Source organism: Salmo salar, chromosome 14, assembly GCF_965601325.2.
Source record: "Salmo salar chromosome 14, fSalSal1, whole genome shotgun sequence".
Lineage (NCBI taxonomy): Eukaryota > Metazoa > Chordata > Actinopteri > Salmoniformes > Salmonidae > Salmo > Salmo salar.
In genome coordinates, this window is record NC_138304.1 from 32,793,266 (window position 1) to 32,814,213 (window position 20,948).

Genomic DNA, 20,948 nt, shown 5'->3' on the forward strand with positions numbered 1-20,948 from the left:
TTCATGATTGTTTCTGGACAGTTATTGATTCCGGAAGATGAGAAGGAATGAATCAGTCAAATGTCAAAAAAAAATATTGTAACATCTGAAGAAAAACAGGTACAGTACAGTACATCGACAAGATGAAGGTTGGTTCAAGACAGCCACAGGTTCTGCTGGTTTTCCTATTGGCTTAATAAAGGTTTGGATTGAAGCCATGTTCTGCGTATAGTCCTAGTCATTTGGTTCTCTAGAGTCCTGTTCATAACAAAGCCCTGTCTTTCAAATCACACTAGATATTTAGGCATTCCTTTTCTGAAAAATAATGTATAATTTTATTGAAAGCAATCACATTTCATGACATTGTTGGCTGCTGTCCATTGTCCTGCAAGTTGGTAAAAAAAGAAAAATAAATCATACAGATTTCCAACAGAAGACAATGTGCCATTCACTTTTCTGCTTGTATTAATGATTGTTTTATTCCTTTAAAAAATTACAACAGGAGTTACATGGTTTACGTATGAATAGATTCTTATTAAAGAAGTGTGTTCCCTTTGTAGACAGTAAAGGGATAGGAAATCTAATGGTGGAGGGTGCAAAAGGTCAAAAACGAACTCAGCTCTACTAAAATTTGAAAAAACATTGCTTGATCAATTATTGTTTGGGTGTATTTTGTTACATAGACATGACTACATTTCATTCATTTATAAAGTACTTTTACAGTTACCCTTCTTTATGGCCATGTATCCTACTCAGACAATCAAGTGGTACTGGTGGCAAATTTATAAGAAAAAAACCCACATGTATTTACAAAAACCATGGCTTTCAAAGATATTGTTACTCCTTATTTTGCACATAGTTACATATTCACACCCCACACACACCGCTAAGAGCAACACTGAATCAATGCCAGAGAAACACCTTCAGATATGACAATACCTATTGACACAAATTACAATTCTATTCATTTAATCTCTTTTCTGTCCATCCAAGGCTATTTGAGGTTTATTATTACGCTCTTTATTTTGATAGTCAGAATATAAATGAACCACAGTCAAATATTTGTGGGTAGATATTTATTGTACATTTTTTTGTGTGGATTTGAAAGGGATTCCACTTGCAAAAGTCAAAAACAATGTTCTTATTTTTGTTCTCCTCTCACATTTGAGCAAACATACTACAATCACACAGGTATGCAGTAGTAATGCAAGAGAGTGACAAATGTCCCTTTTCCTTTATAATGTAGTACAACTTTTACTCTTTACTCTCTACGCTCCTTCTTCACCGCTCCTCCGCCTCCACTTCTTCCTCCTCCTAGCAGCGGTCGTCCTCTTCTGTGTCGCTGAGTGGCTCACAGCCCGCAACAGAGACGGTCTGAGCCAGGCGTTTCCGGAAGTGTCCATTGGGGACCTGCCAGCCGCTCCTGGAACCCCGTCGAGCGGAGCTGAAGCTGGAGCTGGATGTGGAGCTGACCGTGTTAGCACGTCCCAGGCTGGTGGCTACCGCCGCCTCGAAAGTCAGCGTCTCCATGAACCCGGTGGGGTCCAGACTGTGCTCGTCCTCCTGCAGGGCCAGGTAGGGCTCCGAGGGGTAGCGACGCAGGGGAGAGCCCTGCTGTTGGCGACGGCCCCTCGCCCCGCTCTGTCCCTCTCCCCCTGCCCCCTCTCTGGAGGCCTCCCCTCGCCTCTGAGTCTCTGGGCTGCCCCTGTCATCATCATCGTCCCCTGAGGGAGGGTGCGTGCGACACACCAGAGGAGAGTAGGAGATGTGGGGATGGGAGCGTGTTGAGGTCTGGGACAGGGGGCGGCGGCTAGGGGTACTAGATTCAGAGGTGGGGATGGGGCTGTCGGAGCTGTTGCCCTGGACACAAGAGTGGAAACACATTTAATACAGATGTCTGACTGTTTTTTCATAAGTGTGTATGTGGCCTATCAGTTCTTCAAATGTGGGTATGTGTTTGTGTCTAGTTGGTCTAAACTAGTGTTTGTGGATTCAGGGGGTACTAATGGTGTATGGGTCTTTAATATGTGTCCTTGGTAAAGCATCCTGCGTGTGTGTGGCCTACCTGTTTGTCCAGGGGGTGTGTGCGCTCACGGCTAGGGGAGCGTGAGGGTTGCAGGCTCCTCTCCTCGGAGGTACAGCGGGACGTGTCTGGGGAGAGGAGGTGGCGGCGCTCTTTAGACCTCCCGCGCTCCTTCTCTGTGTCCAAATGCCTCTTCCTTTCTGACCGCGACACTGGATGAGGAAGAGGAAAACCATGGCAAGGAGCACAGAGAGAGGAGGGCAGCAACAGATAAAGAGAGAGGGGGACAGAGAGGGACAACAACAGATAAAGAGAGAGGGGGACAGAGAGGGACAACAACAGATAAAGAGAGAGGGGGACAGAGAGGGACAACAACAGATAAAGAGAGAGGGGGACAGAGAGGGACAACAACAGATAAAGAGAGAGGGGGACAGAGAGAGACAACAACAGATAAAGAGAGAGGGGGACAGAGAGGGACAACAACAGATAAAGAGAGAGGGGGACAGAGAGGGACAACAACAGATAAAGAGAGAGGGGGACAGAGAGGGACAACAACAGATAAAGAGAGAGGGGGACAGAGAGGGACAACAACAGATAAAGAGAGAGGGGGACAGAGAGGGACAACAACAGATAAAGAGAGAGGGGGACAGAGAGGGACAACAACAGATTAAGAGAGAGGGGGACAGAGAGGGACAACAACAGATAAAGAGAGAGGGGGACAGAGAGGGACAACAACAGATAAAGAGAGAGGGGGACAGAGAGGGACAACAACAGATAAAGAGAGAGGGGGACAGAGAGGGACAACAACAGATAAAGAGAGAGGGGGACAGAGAGAGACAACAACAGATAAAGAGAGAGGGGGACAGAGAGAGACAACAACAGATAAAGAGAGAGGGTATGATCAAAGGACAGGATTGAGGCTACATGCTTACGCCCATAAGTCGAACAATTAGCCTACAGTAAACACTGTAAATCAATAGATAGCCACGTTATCAATACACTGTAGATCAATAGATAGCAACATTATCAGTACACTGTAGATCAATAGATAGCAACATTATCAGTACACTGTAGATCAATAGATAGCAACGTTATCAGTACACTGTAGAGCAATAGATAGCAACGTTATCAGTACACTGTAGATCAGTAAACAGTAACGTTATCAGTAGGTCAGTAGATCAGTAGGTCAGTAGATAGCAACGTTATCAGTACACTGTAGATCAGTAAACAGTAACGTTATCAGTACACTGTAGATCAGTAAACAGTAACGTTATCAGTACACTGTAGATCAGTAAATAGTAATGTTATCAGTACACTGTAGATCAGTAAACAGTAACGTTATCAGCACACTGTAGATCAGTAAATAGTAATGTTATCAGTACACTGTAGATCAGTAAACAGTAACGTTATCAGTACACTGTAGATCAGTAAACAGTAACGTTATCAGTACACTGTAGATCAGTAAATAGTAATGTTATCAGTACACTGTAGATCAGTAAACAGTAACATTATCAGTACACTGTAGATCAGTAAACAGTAACGTTATTACTACACTGTAGATCAGTAAATAGTAATGTTATCAGTACACTGTAGATCAGTAAACAGTAACATTATCAGTACACTGTATATCCGTAAATAGTAATGTATCAGTACACTGTAGATCAGTAAATAGTAACGTTATCAGTACACTGTAGATCAATAAATAGCAACGTTATCAGTACACTGTAGATCAGTAAATAGTAACGTTATCAGTACACTGTAGATCAGTAAGTAGTAAAGTTATCACTACACTGTAGATCAGTAAATAGTAACATTATCAGTACACTGTAGATCAGTAAATATGAAGGTTATCAGTACACTGTAGATCAGTAAATATGAAGGTTATCAGTACACTGTAGATCAGTAAATAGTAACATTATCAGTACACTGTAGATCAGTAAATATGAAGGTTATCAGTACACTGTAGATCAGTAAATATGAAGGTTATCAGTACACTGTAGATCAGTAAATATGAAGGTTATCAGTACACTGTAGATCAGTAAATATGAAGGTTATCAGTACACTATAGATCAGTAAATATTAAGGTTATCAGTACACTGTAGATCAGTAAAGAGTATGTTGATGACAAGTGGATAATCATTGATGCACTTAGGATAAAGACATAAAAAAGACATGGAAAAATAATAACTCTTTAAACATACAATAACCACACATGAATACCACCCCTCATCATGCCAGTGGGACTGATAAGAGGAGAGGTCACGTGAGTAGAGAGTGGAGACTGACCGGCAGCCTTGTAGCTCTTGTGGCGTGGTCTGTACAGTCTATCAGGACTTTTCTTCTCCTCCTGCCACAGGCCATTCACCCTCTGGTCAGCCACAGTGGACGAGGACCGCTTCATAGAGCCACTGGCCATCTCGGTCTGCACACACACACACACACACACACACACACACACACACACACACACACACACACACACACACACACACACACACACACACACACACACACACACACACACACACACGCACACGGACATACACACAGAGGAGGAGACAACCAAATACCCACAAATACCATAAAATATGTTTTATTACTTTGGAAGAAATCCATCCATAATTCCTATCCATGCTCACTATTCCAGGCAATTAACAGGTCAACTAGGACGCTTGAACCGCCTAATTTTCCCCCTCCACTCATTGTGGAGAGAAAGACAGAGAGAGAGGTCAGGCAAAACATACCAGTAACCCAGGATCAATAAAACACCATTCTGAACCGCTAGCATTCTGTAGAAAAACATCCATGTTGATTATATCTCTCCAGACACACCAGCAGCAAACGAAAGACACATAAAATCTATTTTTCTCTCTAAACGGCACAACCAGTGTAGCCTGGTCATTGTCTTCTGTCACACAGACATGCATGTCACACTCTGGGGCCCCCTTGCTGCCCGGGCCCTTCCAGCCCCTGGAGGAGTCAGTGTGGTCAGAGGGCAGTACCTGTGACTCTACAGCCAGACGAGGCATGGAGGAGGCCAGTACACACAGCCCCCTGCCAAACAGGAGCTCCAGTGGGTCAGGAATCAACCCACTGCACTCCCCTGCACTCACTTATATGAGACCAGAGACAGAGAGAGGGGAGAGATCGAGTGCAGTACAGTAGAGATCAGGCTGGTCAATTCAGTACTGGGACTAACTGCCTTTTGGGGTTCCAGCCAAGGAGGACTTCAGACAATGTTACATGGTAAAAATTCGCAAGGCCTTTCTGCAATTGGGTAAATCAAACCTAGGCCATTCCATTGTCACCAACCAATCAGAAGCCATTCCAGCCAAAGAGCCACAGATTAATAACCAATGACAACAAGGAGACAAGCAGGAGGAGAAAGTCAGAGAGCAAGAGATGGCAGCACAAGCACATCGCTACAACAATAAATGAGAAGAGCGAGACCAGAACAACGATTGGGCCTACTGTTACACATACTCATGTAAGTTCAGATCTGGATACACCAAACATACTGAGCCAGACAAGTTCACCTTTCCTTAAAGCCCGTTATAACTCATGTAACTCCCTAGTGAAAATATACATAGAATAAGGCAAACACTAACAGATATCCAGGGTCAACATTCCTATAGGGCAAACAGTACTCTGAAGACCAGTTCAACCAAACAGCCTATAAACAGCACAATGAACAGCGAGAATGCCTGCATCTCCTATAAACCTCCACTAATCAGACTACAACTTAGGCAAGGACAGAAACACATAGAAACATGAATGCCGTGCTCTGCGATGCACTATTAGTATCTTCATTAAACCATTACTATTAGATAGGTGTAATTGATTCATTGTTGTCTATATGTGGGTTGATATTTTGCGCTTTACCGCAAGAGGTTAGGTTTTTAACGGGCAGTATTTTATATTTTGCCCATAGCTGACTTTTTCCTTTTGGCTCCTAGCAAAGGGCTTTATAGAGCTATCATTGTACACTTACTAAATGATATAAAGGCTTCTTTGTCTGTGTACTTTGTGTAGTTGGTGGTTGTAATAGTTTAGTGTGGTGTACAGTACTCCTGTGATGTGTTTCTACAGTACATAGGACTTGGTCCTTGTCGTTACCCTGGAGTGTTGGCTTCTGGTGTCCGTGTCAGAGGTCATGGGCTGCATGTTGAGCAAGTCCTGGGGGGAGAGAGGACTCAACGCCACCAGGCCTCCTCTGGTCCTACAGAGGGAGGCAAGTCACAGAGGAAATACTGTCAAACTCAAATGTGACTAATTTCAGGAAACTAGGCGTATGTCGCACATCGCTACTTTTAAAAAATATTATTATTAGTCTTTTTTATCAAAATGTGTTTTTTGGCAGAAATGCCTTCTGGAACATGTGAACTTTTATGTGCCTTAATAACAAACTTGTATTCCATCCATAAATACGAATCAAATTGTTAAAGTACGAGCCTAGTTGGTTTAGTCACGGAAAAAGTCAGGAACCTTCCCGCTAGCCATGATTAGCTGAGGTAATGGATGGGCTGGACATGCCGGGAGATGAGTTTGGATTGGTCTGCCATGTAGCATGCTTCTGTCTATCACGTGAGCTGTTCAGTATGTTTTGACAGTCCTTTCTAACGCACTATTTTTGAAAGATATAACGTTAGCCATCGAGAACTACAAAAGTTTTGCAACTTTTCTCAACAACATTGACGCCCTGAATTTAGCAGGCGCTATCGACAGATCAGTTGAAAAAAGTGATGGGCTACTTTCTGCACACGCCACGGTCAGTGTGAACCGTAGTGACTTGACACAACGCTGGCCAAACAAGATGTAGCTACAAACAAAATGGAGTTAAATGGATCCAGTCTGCTGTGAAGCGTTCGTCAATGTATATGTTAAGAGTCTAGCTAAATTTTCAGAAATAAGTTTCTAATTTTGTGAGAAAGTTGTTTTTATTGCAAGTTAAAGCATACTGTTAGTTAGCAAGCAAATGTTAGCTTGCTGACTCGCTAGCTAACATTATGTGTATGACCAGTGTAGTAATACTATTCGAATCAGAAATCAATTTGCATTGCTAGTTATAGCCTAATGTTAGCTAGCTAACATTGAACCTAGTTTGATAGCTTTAGCTACCTGCAGATTCATACTACAGCTATTACAATGTTTGTTTTGGTAGCAGTATGAGTTGGGATTATGCCGGCTAATTGTTTAGCTAGCTAGCTACCTAGCTAGCTACATGTCTAAACAAAAGACTCCACTTCGGGCCGGATTATTACATGACTCATCAAATTAGCCAGGTGTGTCTGGGGGTGATTACGGCCATCTATTGTATTTCATGAACATGTGTACATGTCTAGACAATAGTGACCCATACACTTAGCTAGATGTGGCTGAGGGGTGGTTAAAGCATTTCCTTCACATGACCCATCAATTTAGACAAGCGTGTCAGGTAAGTGTCATCTAATAATGATAAAATATTTATACAATATTTTTATCTGGACACTTTCTGTTTTAGATATTACTACTATGCAAGTAACCACTTCTGTATCCTGTGCATGTGACAAATAAACTTTGATTTTATTTGATATAGCGTGTGTTTACCACATGGCCTCACATGTGAATCTTTAAAGAGATGGGTGGGGCTAAGGCTTAAGAGGGTGTGAACGGTGCTGAATGGGTGTAGACAAAGAAAAGCTCTCCAGTAGGTGTATCAAAACATTCCAGGGCCATTTTCTCAAAAGTGGGGTTACAAGTTTCAAGTATCAACTTTCAAAGCAGAATTACTTTCCCATTGTTTCTCAACTGCAGTGTATGATATACAATTTTTTAGCTCTGCGTCTCTACTTTAATCCAACGTATTTAAAAAAAAAAATTGCCACATAAGGCCGAATCGAGGGGGTCGGTCACAAATACTTACTAAAGGCGCAAGGCGCACACACACACACACACATGAATGCAAGCAAGCCTGCACGCACGGACTGACTCACAGGGCGGAGCCAGCACTGTGGGACATGCAGGGCAGGGGCTGGGCATTGGACAGAATGTCTTCAGAGAGGGTCGAGGCATCCAGCCGCTGGAACGGCATCAGACTTGCCTTCTGTAGAGGAGACCACACCAAGAAATACATCACTACAGGCACTAAGTTGTGTCAACAGATGCCAGATGCCTTGATAATGTCATACAGAAGAGGACAGAGGTATATACACTGAGTGTACAAAACATTAAGAACACCTTCCTAATATTGAGTTGTACCCCCATTTGCCCTCAGAACAGCCTCAATTCATCAGGCAATGAACTCTACAAGGTGTTGAAAGCCTTCCACATGAATGCTGGCCCATGTTGACTCCAATGCTTGCTATAGTTATGTCAAGTTGGCTGGATGTCCGTTGGGTGGGGGACCATTCTTGATACACACAGGAAACTGTTGTGCGTGAAAAACCCAGCAGTGTTGCAGTTCTTGACACAAACCGGTGTACCTGGCACCTAAACTCAGCAAAAAAAGAAATGTCCCTTTTTCAGGACCCTGTCTTTCAAAGATAATTCGTAAAAATCCAAATAACTTCACAGATCTTCATTGTAAAGGGTTTAAACACTGTTTCCCATGCTTGTTCAATGAACCATAAACAATTAATGAACATGCACCTGTGGAACGGTCGTTTAGACACTAACAGCTTACAGATGACAGGCAATTAAGGTCACAGTTATGAAAACTTAAGACACTAAAGAGGCCTTTCTACTGACTCTGAAAAACACCAAAAGAAAGATGCCCAGGGTCCCTGCTCATCTGCGTGAACGTGCCTTAGGCATGCTGCAAGAAGGCATGAGGACTGCAGATATGGCCAGGGCAATAAATTGCAATATCCGTACTGTGAGACGCCTAAGACAGTGCTACAGGGAGACAGGACGGACAGCTGATCATCCTCACAGAGGCAGACCACGTGTAACAACACTTGCACAGGATCGGTACATCCGATACACACCTGCGGGACAGGTACAGGATGGCAACAACAACTGCCCGAGTTACACCAGGAACACACAATCCCTACATCAGTGTTCAGACTGTCCGCAATAGGCTGAGAGAGGCTGGACTGAGGGCTTGTAGGCCTGTTGTAAGGCAGGTCCTCACCAGACATCACCGGCAACAACATCGCCTATGGGCACAAACCCACTGTCGCTGGACCAGCCAGGACTGGCAAAAAGTGCTCTTCACTGACGAGTCATGGTTTTGTCTCACCAGGGGTGATGGTCGGATTCGAGTTTATCGTCGAAGGAATGAGCGTTACACCAAGGCCTGTACTCTAGAGCGGGATCGATTTGGAGGTGGAGTGTCCATCATGGTCTGGGGCGGTGTGTCACAGCATCATCGGACTGAGCTTGTTGCCATTGCAGGCAATCTCAATGCTGTGCGTTACAGGGAAGACATCCTCCTCCCTCATGTGGTACCCTTCCTGCAGGCTCATCCTGACATGACCCTCCAGCATGACAATGCCACCAGCCATACTGCTCGTTCTGTGCGTGATTTCCTGCAAGACAGGAATGTTAGTGTTCTGCCATGGCCAGCGAAGAGCCCGGATCTTAATCCCATTGAGCACATCTGGGACCTGTTGGATCGGAGGGTGAGGGCGAGGGCCATTCCCCCCAGAATTGTACAGGAACTTGCAGGTGCCTTGGTGGAAGATTGGGGTAACATCTCACAGAACTGGCAAATCTGGTGCAGTCCATGAGCAGGAGAAGCACTGCCGTACTTAATGCAGCTGGTGGCCACACAAGATACTGACTGTAACTTTTGATTTTGACCCCCCCTTTGTTCAGGGACACATTATTCCATTTATGTTAGTCACATGTCTGTGGGACTTCTTCAGTTTATGTCTCAGTTGTTGAATCTTGTTTGTTCATACAAATATGTACATGTTAAGTTTGCTGAAAATAAACGCAGTTGACAGTGAGAGGACATTTCTTTTTTTGCTGAGTTTACTACCATACCCTGTTCAAAGGAACATACATATTTTGTCTTGCCCATTCACCCTATGAATGGCACACATACACAATCCATGTCTCAATTGTCTCAGGGCTTAACAATACTTCTTTAACCTGTCTCCTCCCCTTCATCTATACTGATTGAAGTGGAATTAACAAGTGACATCAATAAGGGATCATAGCTTTCACCTGGATTCACCTGGTCAGTCTATGTCTTGGAAAGAGCAGGTGTTCATAATACACTCAGTGTATATAATGTGTATATGGTGTGTATAGCTGACCTGTGCTTCCAGCTGCGCTCTCAGCTTCTTGGCTTTGTTCTGTTTGAAGTAGTCCATGATCATCATGGAGGCATATATCTTACCTACTGTCATGTCAGAATCTGTAAAACACAGATTAGATTAGATTAGATTGCTAGTCACTGACTGACTGACTGCCTCCCAGGTCTACCTCTCCATGTCTCTCTCCAATGTGGATCTGACCTTTGTTGATGGGCACCAGTACATCCAGGGTCTTCTGGGGGAGGTATGGCCATATCACACTGATCTCCTTCTGTAGCTCAGTGTCCAGAGCTACTCGGTCCTCCCCACCTGGACCACATTACAATAGATCTTTATTCAGCCATTATACACAGACAGGGGAAATGGTTAATGTTTCTGAATTTCCTGATTCAACTACTCAACCAATCATCAAGCCATTTATACGTTGAATCAGGTGTGTTACCAGTACTGGGCTGGACCAAAAGTCTGCATGCCCTAGGCAGTGTGGATCTCCAGGCTCAAGATGGAAGACCAAGTCTAAATTGGAAAAATGATGCAAATGCAGTAAGGCGTGGTGGTTTTAAACTCAACTCATTCCCTGACCTCGCGCGATCTTGATCTCCAAAGCGGTGCGGATGAGAGACATCAAGGTGGAGGTGAAGTGGACTGACATGTCCTCATCCACTGGCATGTTCATCAACACCAGCCTCTGTGGAGGGAGAGAGGAAGGAGGGATGGGCAGAGAGAGAGTGAGGGAGGGAGGGAGAGATAGAGATGGAGGGCAGTAGAAAGGGAGGGGAGGGAGGGAGGGAGGGAGGGAGGGAGGGAGGGAGGGAGGGAGGGAGGGAGGGAGGGAGGGAGGGAGGGAGAGAGAGAGATAGATAGAGAGAATTCCACATGCTTTACAGTGAAACAACTGTAAAAAATGTGTCTATCCTAAATTTAAATGAATAAAATAAAGTAAGTGTTTCTTCCATACCTTGTAGGCCATACCTCTGGGGCATTTCTTCCCCAGGCCCAGGGGTGGAGACATGTGGGTCAACATCTCATACATGGCGGTGTAGTGTATACGCCCACTACAGAAGAAACAGGGAAAATTAGGAAGGAGAAAGAGAGAGTTGAGGAGAAAAGGTAAGGGTTAAGGCATTCATTTGGAGTTTGAAACAGAAGACGTTGGCCAGTCTAACACAGGAATTAAGGCAGTTCAGGCCTATTTCGCTTTTAGAGAGTCAATACACTGTCCTCTGCTGGGAAGAGTTGAGACATGGTGGTGTCTTCTCTCTCACCATGCAGCGCGGTCGTACTCTCCCCAGACACGGACAAACTCATCCAGGTGATGAGGACCCAGGATGGAAGAGTCTCTGGTCAGATACTCAAAGTTATCCATGATCACAGCCACAAACAGATTCAGCATCTACAGAGTCACACAAGAGGAGAGGACGTGTGAGAGATAGCATGTGTGTATGTACAATACTGATGTCCACATATCTGTGCATACAATCCCAAAAATAACTTTTGTGTATCTGTGTAGCACTATCAAAAATTGCTCTTGTGTATCAGAAAAATAGACAGTGAGGGAGAGAAAGAGTGCTGAGAAAGAGTGGAGGAAAGGAGAAAAAGTTTATTCCTGCAGCGTCCTCACCAGGAAAGAGCTGAAGAAGATGAAGGAGACAAAGTAGCAGTAGGCAAAGTCAGTACCACAGCCTCCCTCGTGGTCAGGGGACATGGTCATGGGTGCCATGGAGGAGTCTGGCTCACACTCCTGCCCCCCCAGACACGATAGCATGATCTCCTGCCATGACTCCCCCGTCGCACTCCTGTCAATAAATTAGTCAATTAATGAGTCAATTAATCAAGCAAGCAAGCAATTTATCAACCAATTAGTCTATTAAACATGAACCGATATATGAATTCATCAGTCAGCAAAATAATCTATTTATAGTTTTGAATATGTCTCAGCTTCTGATTCCTTCTCAATGCACCCACCTGAAGAGAAGCATCAGTGCACCAGAGAAGGTCTTGAAGTTGTTGTGCTGGTTGATATGGTTTTCATCGTTCAGTTTGATGTTTCCAAACACCTTGTGTGGATCAAGTGAGAAACACATGAAGCCGCAATACAACATCCTTTTTGTGGCTGAAGTTACCATTGTAAAGCATATAAGCTTTGGAGGTCTTACCTGCATCCCAATGATGGCATAGATGAAGAACAGCATGGCGATGAGCAGACAAACATAAGGAAGAGCCTAGAGCAAAGAAGAGATACAAATAGAGAAGAATGATTTGGTTTTCCCAAGAACACACACCAGCAGCCGAGTCCCATCTGTGTGTGCAATGGCCAGCTGGGACTAGGCACATACAAAATAAAGACAGACTACTAGTTCTATTAACAAAGTCGGATATAAGTGGACATGACAGTTGGTAAAAGCAGGGGAGAACATGGCTGACCTTGAAGGATTGTACAAAGGTCCAGAGCAGGATTCGTATGGTGTAGCCCTGCCTCAACAGTTTGATCAGTCTGGCAGCCCGGAACAGCTTCAGGAAACTCATATTGAATGTGTTTATTGACTGAGATAGACAGACCACAGGAAATAAAGAAGTCAGAATCACTTTTATTCACCAAGTACATTTATACATACCCAGAATTTGACTTAGTGAGGACGGGCTCGTGGTAATGGCTGGAGCGGAATAGGTGAAATGGTATCAAATACATCAAACATATGGTTTCCAGGTGTTTTATGCCATTCCATTTGTGCCGTTCCAACCATTATTATGAGCCGTCCTCCCCTCAGCAGCCTCCACTGCAATAGACAAACGTACTGATACAATACAGACAGAGGAATTTACACAAAGTCAACATACAGAATATTCTATATAAATACAGTAAACATAAAATTGATGTACGATGGCAAGGTGGAGACGGCAAGCCATATACGGAACAGAGAAGTGTCCGGGACAGAGAAGACAGAACATACCCATAGGCAGATAGGGATATATAGAGATCGATTTGATTGATGGCGAGTAAGTGAACCAGTAAGTTTATAACTTTAATAGCCTATTTTTACTGAGAGAAAAAGCTTTACAGCATTACCAGCTCATGAATCACAGTGGTTATGAAGTAAAGGTTAAAGAGCTAAAGTGAAACATTACCTGTAAATCCACAATGATCTCAGTGATGCTGCCGAGCACAGTGATGAAGTCAAAAATGTTCCAAGTGTCTCGAAAATAGTTCTGTCAGGGGGCAAATGAGCACCATTATACAAAAGCAAGCCTTCTTTCTTGAATGGAAACAATTCTACCATAACATGCTACCATGACATTCATTTTCCCAGTTGGACAGTTTAGTCCTGTTGTCTTGCTCACCACAAAACCAAAGGCCATGATCTTGAGGATACACTCCAGGGAGAAGAGAACGGTGAAGGCTGTGTTCAGGTGCTTCAGTACCGTGTCATACGCTGCTGGAGCTGAGTAGTACTGCGGACAAACAGGACACAGTCAGAGTGAGACCGGGATGTATCGAACAGTGATGGCAAAGAAGTGGGTTACATATTTAATACAAAGAGACAGAGATGTGTCATATTCAATTGTTATCAGACAAAGAGGGTTACACTGGGATTGCTTCTATGGATTTGAGACTTTGAGAGTGAAACTAAATTCTAACAAAGGCCTGCACATATGTCATGTTTATAAACTGTGTTACAAAGACATAGGTTTCATACCTTCATCATGAGCACCACAGTGTTGAGGGCGATCATGACCATCACTGTGTACTCAAACGATGGTGACGCCACAAAGTGCCACAGTCGGTACTGGAAGGTCTGTCTGTTCTGGGGCATGTAACGCGTCAGGGGCTTGGCACTGATGGTAAAGTCAATGCATGCCCTCTGACGGAGAGAGAATAAAAAGAAGAGGAAGAAATCAGGAATGAAACTGTGAGATTATTGTGATCAATCAAATGTGTATATCTGATCAAGGTAGCAAGATGGTTATTGTAGGTCAGGTATTCCCAAACTGGGGTACGCCTACCCCCAGGGGTACGCAATGCCGTTGGGGGTACGCCAAATAAAAATGTGATTCACATTTAAAAAAAAAAAATAAATAATAACTTACATTTTTTTCTTCACATTTTCAAACAGTATATTTTTATTTTCCAACGGGGCTATACATTTGGGTGAGGTTTTTTTCTCGCATGAGTAGCCTCGTTTCACTGCCAAAAATAAAATTAAACCATCTAGTGTTCAGCGAAATAACAACACAATGTCAAATACAGGTAGCCTAGTCAAATAATTAACATCCAATCACATTAACCATTACTCTCTCATGGGACACCTTCACTCTTGTGCAGACATTGAGAAATTAAACAAGACAATTTGAAAAATAAGCCACAGGAGTTTTTGGAGTGAGAATAAAGACGACTTTCGAGTAGACAACAACACTGTTTCACGACGCATCAGTAACATGGCAGGAGATTTTTGAAACAATTACTGCTTCACATACAAGCCACTGAATTATATGCGTTACAGCTGGATGAGTCAACAGATGTGGCGGGCCCGGCACAGCTCCTGGTATATGTCCGTTACATTTATGGGGGGTCAATTAAGGAAGACATCCTCTTCTGCAAACCACTGGAAACCAGGACAACATGAGAGGATATATTTAAAGTACTGGACAGCTTTGTGACATCAAATGGACTTTGTGTTGGTATCTGTACTGATGGCGTAAAAGCCATGACGGAGGCATAGTGGAGTGGCAACACGCGTGCAAGCAGTTGCTCCCGATGCCACTTGGGTACACTGCAGAATCCACCGAGAGGCTCTTGCTGCCAAGGGAATGCCTGACAGCTTGAAAGACGTTTTGGACACTACAGTGAAAATGGTGCAAAGATATGGGCAGCGACTATGTAATGCTTTACAGAAGTGAGCTGGTTATCAAGGGGCAAAGTATTGACATGTTTTTTAATTGAGAGACGAACTTAAAAGTTTTCTTTACTGACCATAATTTTCACTTGTCTGACCGCTTGCATGATGACGAGTTTCTCACACGACTGGCCTATCTGGGTGATGTTTTTTCTCACCTGAATGATCTGAATCTCGGATTACAGAGACTCTCCGCAACTATATTCACTGTTCGGGACAAAATTGAGGCTATGATTAAGAAGTTGGAGCTCTTCTCTGTCTGCATTAACAAGGACAACACACAGGTCTTTCCATCATTGTATGATTTATTGTGTAAAAATGAACTCAAGCTTACTGTCACGTGTGCTCCCTCTCGGGCCTCTAGGTCACCAGGCTGCTCGTATTGGAGCTCACCTGTCACCAGCGCTACGCCCTGCCTCCAGTCCACTTACCGATATCTGAACAAGAGAGCCCCATCGAAATTGCAACAAGCGGTTCTGTGAAAATGTAATTTAATTAAAAGCCACTGCCAGATTTCTGGATAGGGCTGCGCTGAGAGTTTCTTGCCTTGAAAATCACGCTGTTAAGACACTGATGCCCTTTGCAAACACGTACCTATGTGAGAGTGGATTCTCGGCCCTCACTAGCATGAAAACTAAATACAGGCACAGACTGTGTGTGGAAAATGATTTAAGACTGAGACTCTCTCCAATACAACCCAACATTGCAGAGTTATGTGTATCCTTTCAAGCACACCCTTCTCATTAACCTGCGGTGAGTTATTCACAATTTTCGATGAACAAATAAGGTTTTATATGTAAGATGGCTAAATAAAGAGCAATATTATTGATTATTATATTATTATTATTTGTGCCCTGGTCCTATAAGAGCTCTTTGTCACTTCCCATGAGCCAGATTGTGACAAAAACTCACACTCATTCTTATGTTTAATAAATGTATCGTATAGTGTGTGTGTGGATGGGGCTTACAATGATGGCAAAAAACAACATTTGAGAGTGCGCTGACCCTGGTGCTAGAGGGGTAGGCAGCTGGAGGTTGACTGTTTGAAAGGGTACAGGACTATAAAAAGTTTGGGAACCACTGTTAAGTGAATCAATTTCATAAAATCCTGTGTTTATTTTTGTGTTGTAAGAATGTATGTACAAGTTGAGTATTTGTATTTATTATGGATCCCCATTAACTGTTGCCAAGGCAGTAGCTACTCTTCCTGGGGTTTATTATGGATCCGCATTAGTGTTACCAAGGCAGTAGCTACTCTTCCTGGGGTTTATTATGGATCCGCATTAGTGTTGCAAAGGCAGTAGCTACTCTTCCTGGGGTTTATTATGGATCCGCATTAGTGTTGCAAAGGCAGTAGCTACTCTTCCTGGGGTTTATTATGGATCCGCATTAGTGTTGCCAAGGCAGTAGCAACTCTTCCTGGGGTCCAGCAGTAAGGTGCCACCAACCTCCTGTGGTCTACTGCTGGCAGCACCTATTCACTAAGTCAAATTCTGGGGTGATGGGGTCCAGGAGTATGTTTAAGCTATAGTAGAATGGGAGTGCATTTGTGTGCTGCTTTTCTGTCCTGTACCTCGTTCTTCTCCAAGCTACACTCCTCCATCATCTTATCACCCTGTTCCTGGAAGGTAATGATGATGAGAGCGACGAAGATGTTGACAAAGAAGAAAGGGAAGACCACAAAGTAGACAACGTAAAAGATGGACATCTCCATCCTGTTGCCCCGACTTGGACCCATGTCCTCCTCTGTCACGTCCACAGAGTGCTGCAGAACCCTGGAGGTAAGGAGGGAGAGAAAAAAAGTAGAGAGAGATAGGGAGGGAGAGAGAGAGAGAAGGAGAGACGGGGGGGAGAGAGAGAGATAGAGAGGAGAGAGAGAGAGAGAGAGAGAGAGAGAGAGAGAGAGAGAGGGAGGGAATAGTAACATGCAAATGTCAACAGTCTCTCTGAATCCCATATCAGTTGCATTCATGTTGTGTTAGAGCATAGTGCTGGGAACATCAGGGACTTACTGCGGCCAGCCCTCTCCAGTTGAAACAGTGAAGAGAGTGAGCAGAGCCCAGCACACGTTGTCATAGTGGAACTCATGCCTCTTCCACTCCCTCTTCTTCACTTCCTTCTTGTCTCGAGCGTAGTCAATGTAGTAACCTCTGTGAGAACAGAATAGAGGTTAAAGGACAGAGACAGAGGAGGTAAGGATTCCTCTGATCACTCACCAATTTGAAATGGGTGTTGTGTGGACGATTGTGAATAAGTAAACGATTTGTTGTCTTTGTTTGTTCCAGTGTTTGTACTGTAAGTGGAGGCTGCTGAGGGGAGAACGGCTCATAATAATGGCTGGAATGTTTTTTATGTATTTGATACCATTCCATTCAGTCCATTCCATCCATTATACTCCATTCCAGACATTATTATGAGCCGTCCTCCCCTCAGCAGCCTCCACTGGCGTACTGTACATCTGTGTTGGACTCACTGGCACTCCTTCTCTGTGTCCATGGAGCTGTCAGTGCAGTAAAAGAACTTTCCCTTGAAAAGCTGAACAGCGATGACAGCGAAGATAAACATGAAGAGCTGGTAGACAATGAGGATGTTGAAGACGTTCTTCAAAGACGTCACCACACAGTCAAACACCGCCTGTATAGGAGGAGGAGAGGAGGAGAGGATACATGGTTCCACTGATAGAAGGTAAAAACCCACACTCACTGGAAATTCCCTGAAAGATTTGAAAGATTTAATTCATTTTAATGAAGGACCTTTATGGAAAAACCACTTGGATATCACATGTGATCTTAACGCAAAGTTAATGTGATAACATGTGACAACATGTAAAGCAACATGTGATAACATGAAACTACACATGTGAAATCATGTGATTTTCCACATGTGAAATCATGTGTTTTTCCTGTAAGGGGAGCCAAGGTCAACAAAGCATTGGCATTGGTAGACAGGGTTGGGGTCAATTCCATTTCAATTCAGTCAATTCAGGAAGTAAACTGAAATTCCCCAACCATGTTGGTATATGAACATAAACACAGTACAGTATGGTACCTTGAGTTTGGGGAGTCTCTTGATGGTCTTCAGAGGTCGTAGGACTCTCAGAACCCTGAGGGACTTGATGGTTTTGATGTCTCTGCCTTTGTTGTTTCTGTTGATGCAGACATGTGTTTTAGTGTACTGTGGGCTCACAGGGAAGAAACACAAACACACATGCATGCACGCATGCACACACACATGCACGAGCAAGAGCACACACACACACACACACACACAAATCTCACAAACACACAAGTGTTCACACAAATTAACAAAGAAGGTCTTAATTCATCTTTTGTAATTTGAATTCAGTAAAAAATGTAAAATATGTGTAGCTGAGTGAGTATCAGAAAATAGACATGGTGCATCGTGTACAAAAAGCATGGGAAGTGTATGAGGATTCAATAAGAAGTGCAACAGGGAATTGTATGAGAACTACATGAGAATTCTATGGGAAGCGCATGAGAATTCGATGAGAAGTGCATGAGAATTCAATGAGAATTTTCTGAGAATGAGAAGTGTGTGCTTTACCCAATCACATTCCTGGAAGCCCCAACAGTGATAAATTCCACAGGAACAACAGAGAAATAGAAACATAAAAAGAGATCCACAACGAGCACCGCTCAGAGGATCACAGCTATATCCACAACAGAGAAATCAACACACAGTCATATCTACATACAAGGCAGGGGAGAAGCACACATTCATTAACCTCGCAACCCAGAACTAAATCCTGTGTGCGCTAACTACTCTACTTGATTATGTTATTAGCCTGTTAGCCTACAAAAGACTGAAAGTTCAGTAACATGTCCACTTACATTTTAGTCATTTAGCAGATGCTCTTATGCAGAGCAATTAGGGTTAAGTGCCTTGCTCAAGGGTACATCCACAGATTTTTAACATTGTCGGCTCAGGGATTCAAACCAGTGACCTTTCGGTTACAGGCCCAACACTATTAACCGCTAGGCTACCTGTCGCCCCTTGTCAGAGGGAAAGAGTTATTACAATATTTCAATCACCGCATGAGGCATCAACTAGAAGACGCATAATATATGTTGAGATATGCTACAGTGCAGTATATAATATAAGTTCTGCTACTCTGCTACAGTGAGTCAGTGTGATTACTCATCCAGCAGCAGAAGCGTTGTGTGACTCATGTTTAGGGTTGCAGAGGAAGGGTATAATACTGGAAAAGTTTACCAGTAAAGTACCATAATTTTGCTAACTTTCATTTTGGGGGGAATTTTATCAGATGAGATCCAGTGGCCTTTTTGGGTACTTCAGATTATCACATGTATCTGTAATTATCTCTGTGTGGCCTTATCACATGTACTGTAACATACAGTACCAGTCAAAAGTGTGGACACACCTACTGATTCAAGTGTTTTTCTTTATTTTTACTATTTTCTACATTGTATAATAATAGTGAAGACATCAAAACTATGAAATAACACATATGGAATCATGTAGTAACCAAAAAAAGTATTAAACAAAACAAAATATATGTTATATTTGAAATTCTTCAAAGTAGCCACCCTTTGCCTTGATGACAGCTTTGCACACTCTTGGCATTCTCTCAACAAGCTTCGTGAGGTAGTCACCTGGAATACATTTCAATTAACTGGTGTGCCTTGTTAAAAGTTAATTTAATTTAATTCATTTGAGCCAATCAGTTGTGTTGTGACAAGGTAGGGGTGGTATACAGAAGATAGTCCTATTTGGTAAAAGAACATCTCAAATAAGCAAAGAGAAAACTACTTTAAGACATGAAGGTCAGTCAATCCGGAACATTTCAAGAGCTGGCTCTCATGAGGACCGCCACAGGAAAGAAAGACCCAGGGTTACCTCTGCTGCAGAGGATAAGTTCATTAGAGTTAACTGCACCTCAGATTGCAGCCCAAATAAATGCTTTACAGAGTTCAAGTAACAGACACATCTCAACATCAACTGAGGAGAATGCGTGAATCAGGCCTTCATGGTTGAATTGCTGCAAAGAAACCACTACTAAAGTACACCAATAAGAAGGAGAGACTTGCTTGGGCCAAGAAACACGAGCAATGGACATTAGACCGGTGGAAATCTATCCTTTGGTCTGATGAGTCCAAATTCAAGATTTTTGGTTCCAACCACTGTGTCTTTGTGAGACACAGAGTACGTACACAGAGTACGAGTACGGTGGTTCCCACCGTGAAGCATGGAGGAGGAGGTGTGATGGTGTGGGGGTGCTTTGCTGGTGACACTGTCAGTGATTTATTTAGAATTCAAGGCACACTTAACCAGCATGGCTACCACAGCATTCTGCAGCGATACGCCATCCCTTCTGGTTTGCGCTTAGTGGGCCTATCATTTGTTTTTCAACAGGACAATGACCCAACAGACCTCCAGGCTGTGTAAGGGCTATTTGACCAAGAAGGAGAGTGATGGAGTGCTGCATTAGATGACCTGGACTCCACAATCCCCTGACCTCAACCCAATTGAGATGGTTTGGGATGAGCTGGACTGCAGAGTGAAGGAAAAGCAGCCAACAAGTCTCAGAATATGTGGGAAATCCTTCAAGACTTTTTGAAAATAATACCTCATGAAGCTGGTTGAGAGAATGCCAAGAGTGTGCAAAGCTATCATCAAGGCAAAGGGTGGCTACTTTGAAGAATCTAAAATCCAAAATATGTTTAGATTTTTTAACACTTTTATGGTTACTTCATCATTCATTTATATGTGCTATTTCATAGTTTTGATGTCTTCACTATTATTCTAGAATGTAGAAAATAGTAACAATAA

General features: G+C 43.2%; 1 protein-coding gene across 1 annotated transcript in view; it reads right to left on the reverse strand.

Moving 5' to 3' along the window:
* Positions 1-1,040: 1,040 nt before the first annotated feature.
* Positions 1,041-20,948, reverse strand: part of cacna1eb (calcium voltage-gated channel subunit alpha1 Eb) — a 63,947-nt gene continuing 44,039 nt past the window's right edge. The window contains exons 24-44 of the mRNA XM_082960909.1: positions 18,186-18,282; positions 17,611-17,771; positions 17,150-17,287; positions 16,711-16,912; positions 13,941-14,105; positions 13,585-13,695; positions 13,372-13,452; positions 12,670-12,789; positions 12,402-12,467; positions 12,211-12,302; positions 11,867-12,041; positions 11,511-11,638; positions 11,204-11,300; positions 10,816-10,933; positions 10,447-10,554; positions 10,246-10,346; positions 7,975-8,084; positions 6,119-6,221; positions 4,289-4,424; positions 2,045-2,214; positions 1,041-1,839 (exon numbers count right to left, since the gene is read on the reverse strand). Of these exons, the coding sequence (XP_082817035.1) occupies positions 1,294-1,839; positions 2,045-2,214; positions 4,289-4,424; positions 6,119-6,221; positions 7,975-8,084; positions 10,246-10,346; positions 10,447-10,554; positions 10,816-10,933; positions 11,204-11,300; positions 11,511-11,638; positions 11,867-12,041; positions 12,211-12,302; positions 12,402-12,467; positions 12,670-12,789; positions 13,372-13,452; positions 13,585-13,695; positions 13,941-14,105; positions 16,711-16,912; positions 17,150-17,287; positions 17,611-17,771; positions 18,186-18,282 (3,025 nt within the window). The 3' untranslated portion in view covers positions 1,041-1,293. The remainder of the gene's footprint in view (positions 1,840-2,044; positions 2,215-4,288; positions 4,425-6,118; positions 6,222-7,974; positions 8,085-10,245; positions 10,347-10,446; positions 10,555-10,815; positions 10,934-11,203; positions 11,301-11,510; positions 11,639-11,866; positions 12,042-12,210; positions 12,303-12,401; positions 12,468-12,669; positions 12,790-13,371; positions 13,453-13,584; positions 13,696-13,940; positions 14,106-16,710; positions 16,913-17,149; positions 17,288-17,610; positions 17,772-18,185; positions 18,283-20,948) is intronic.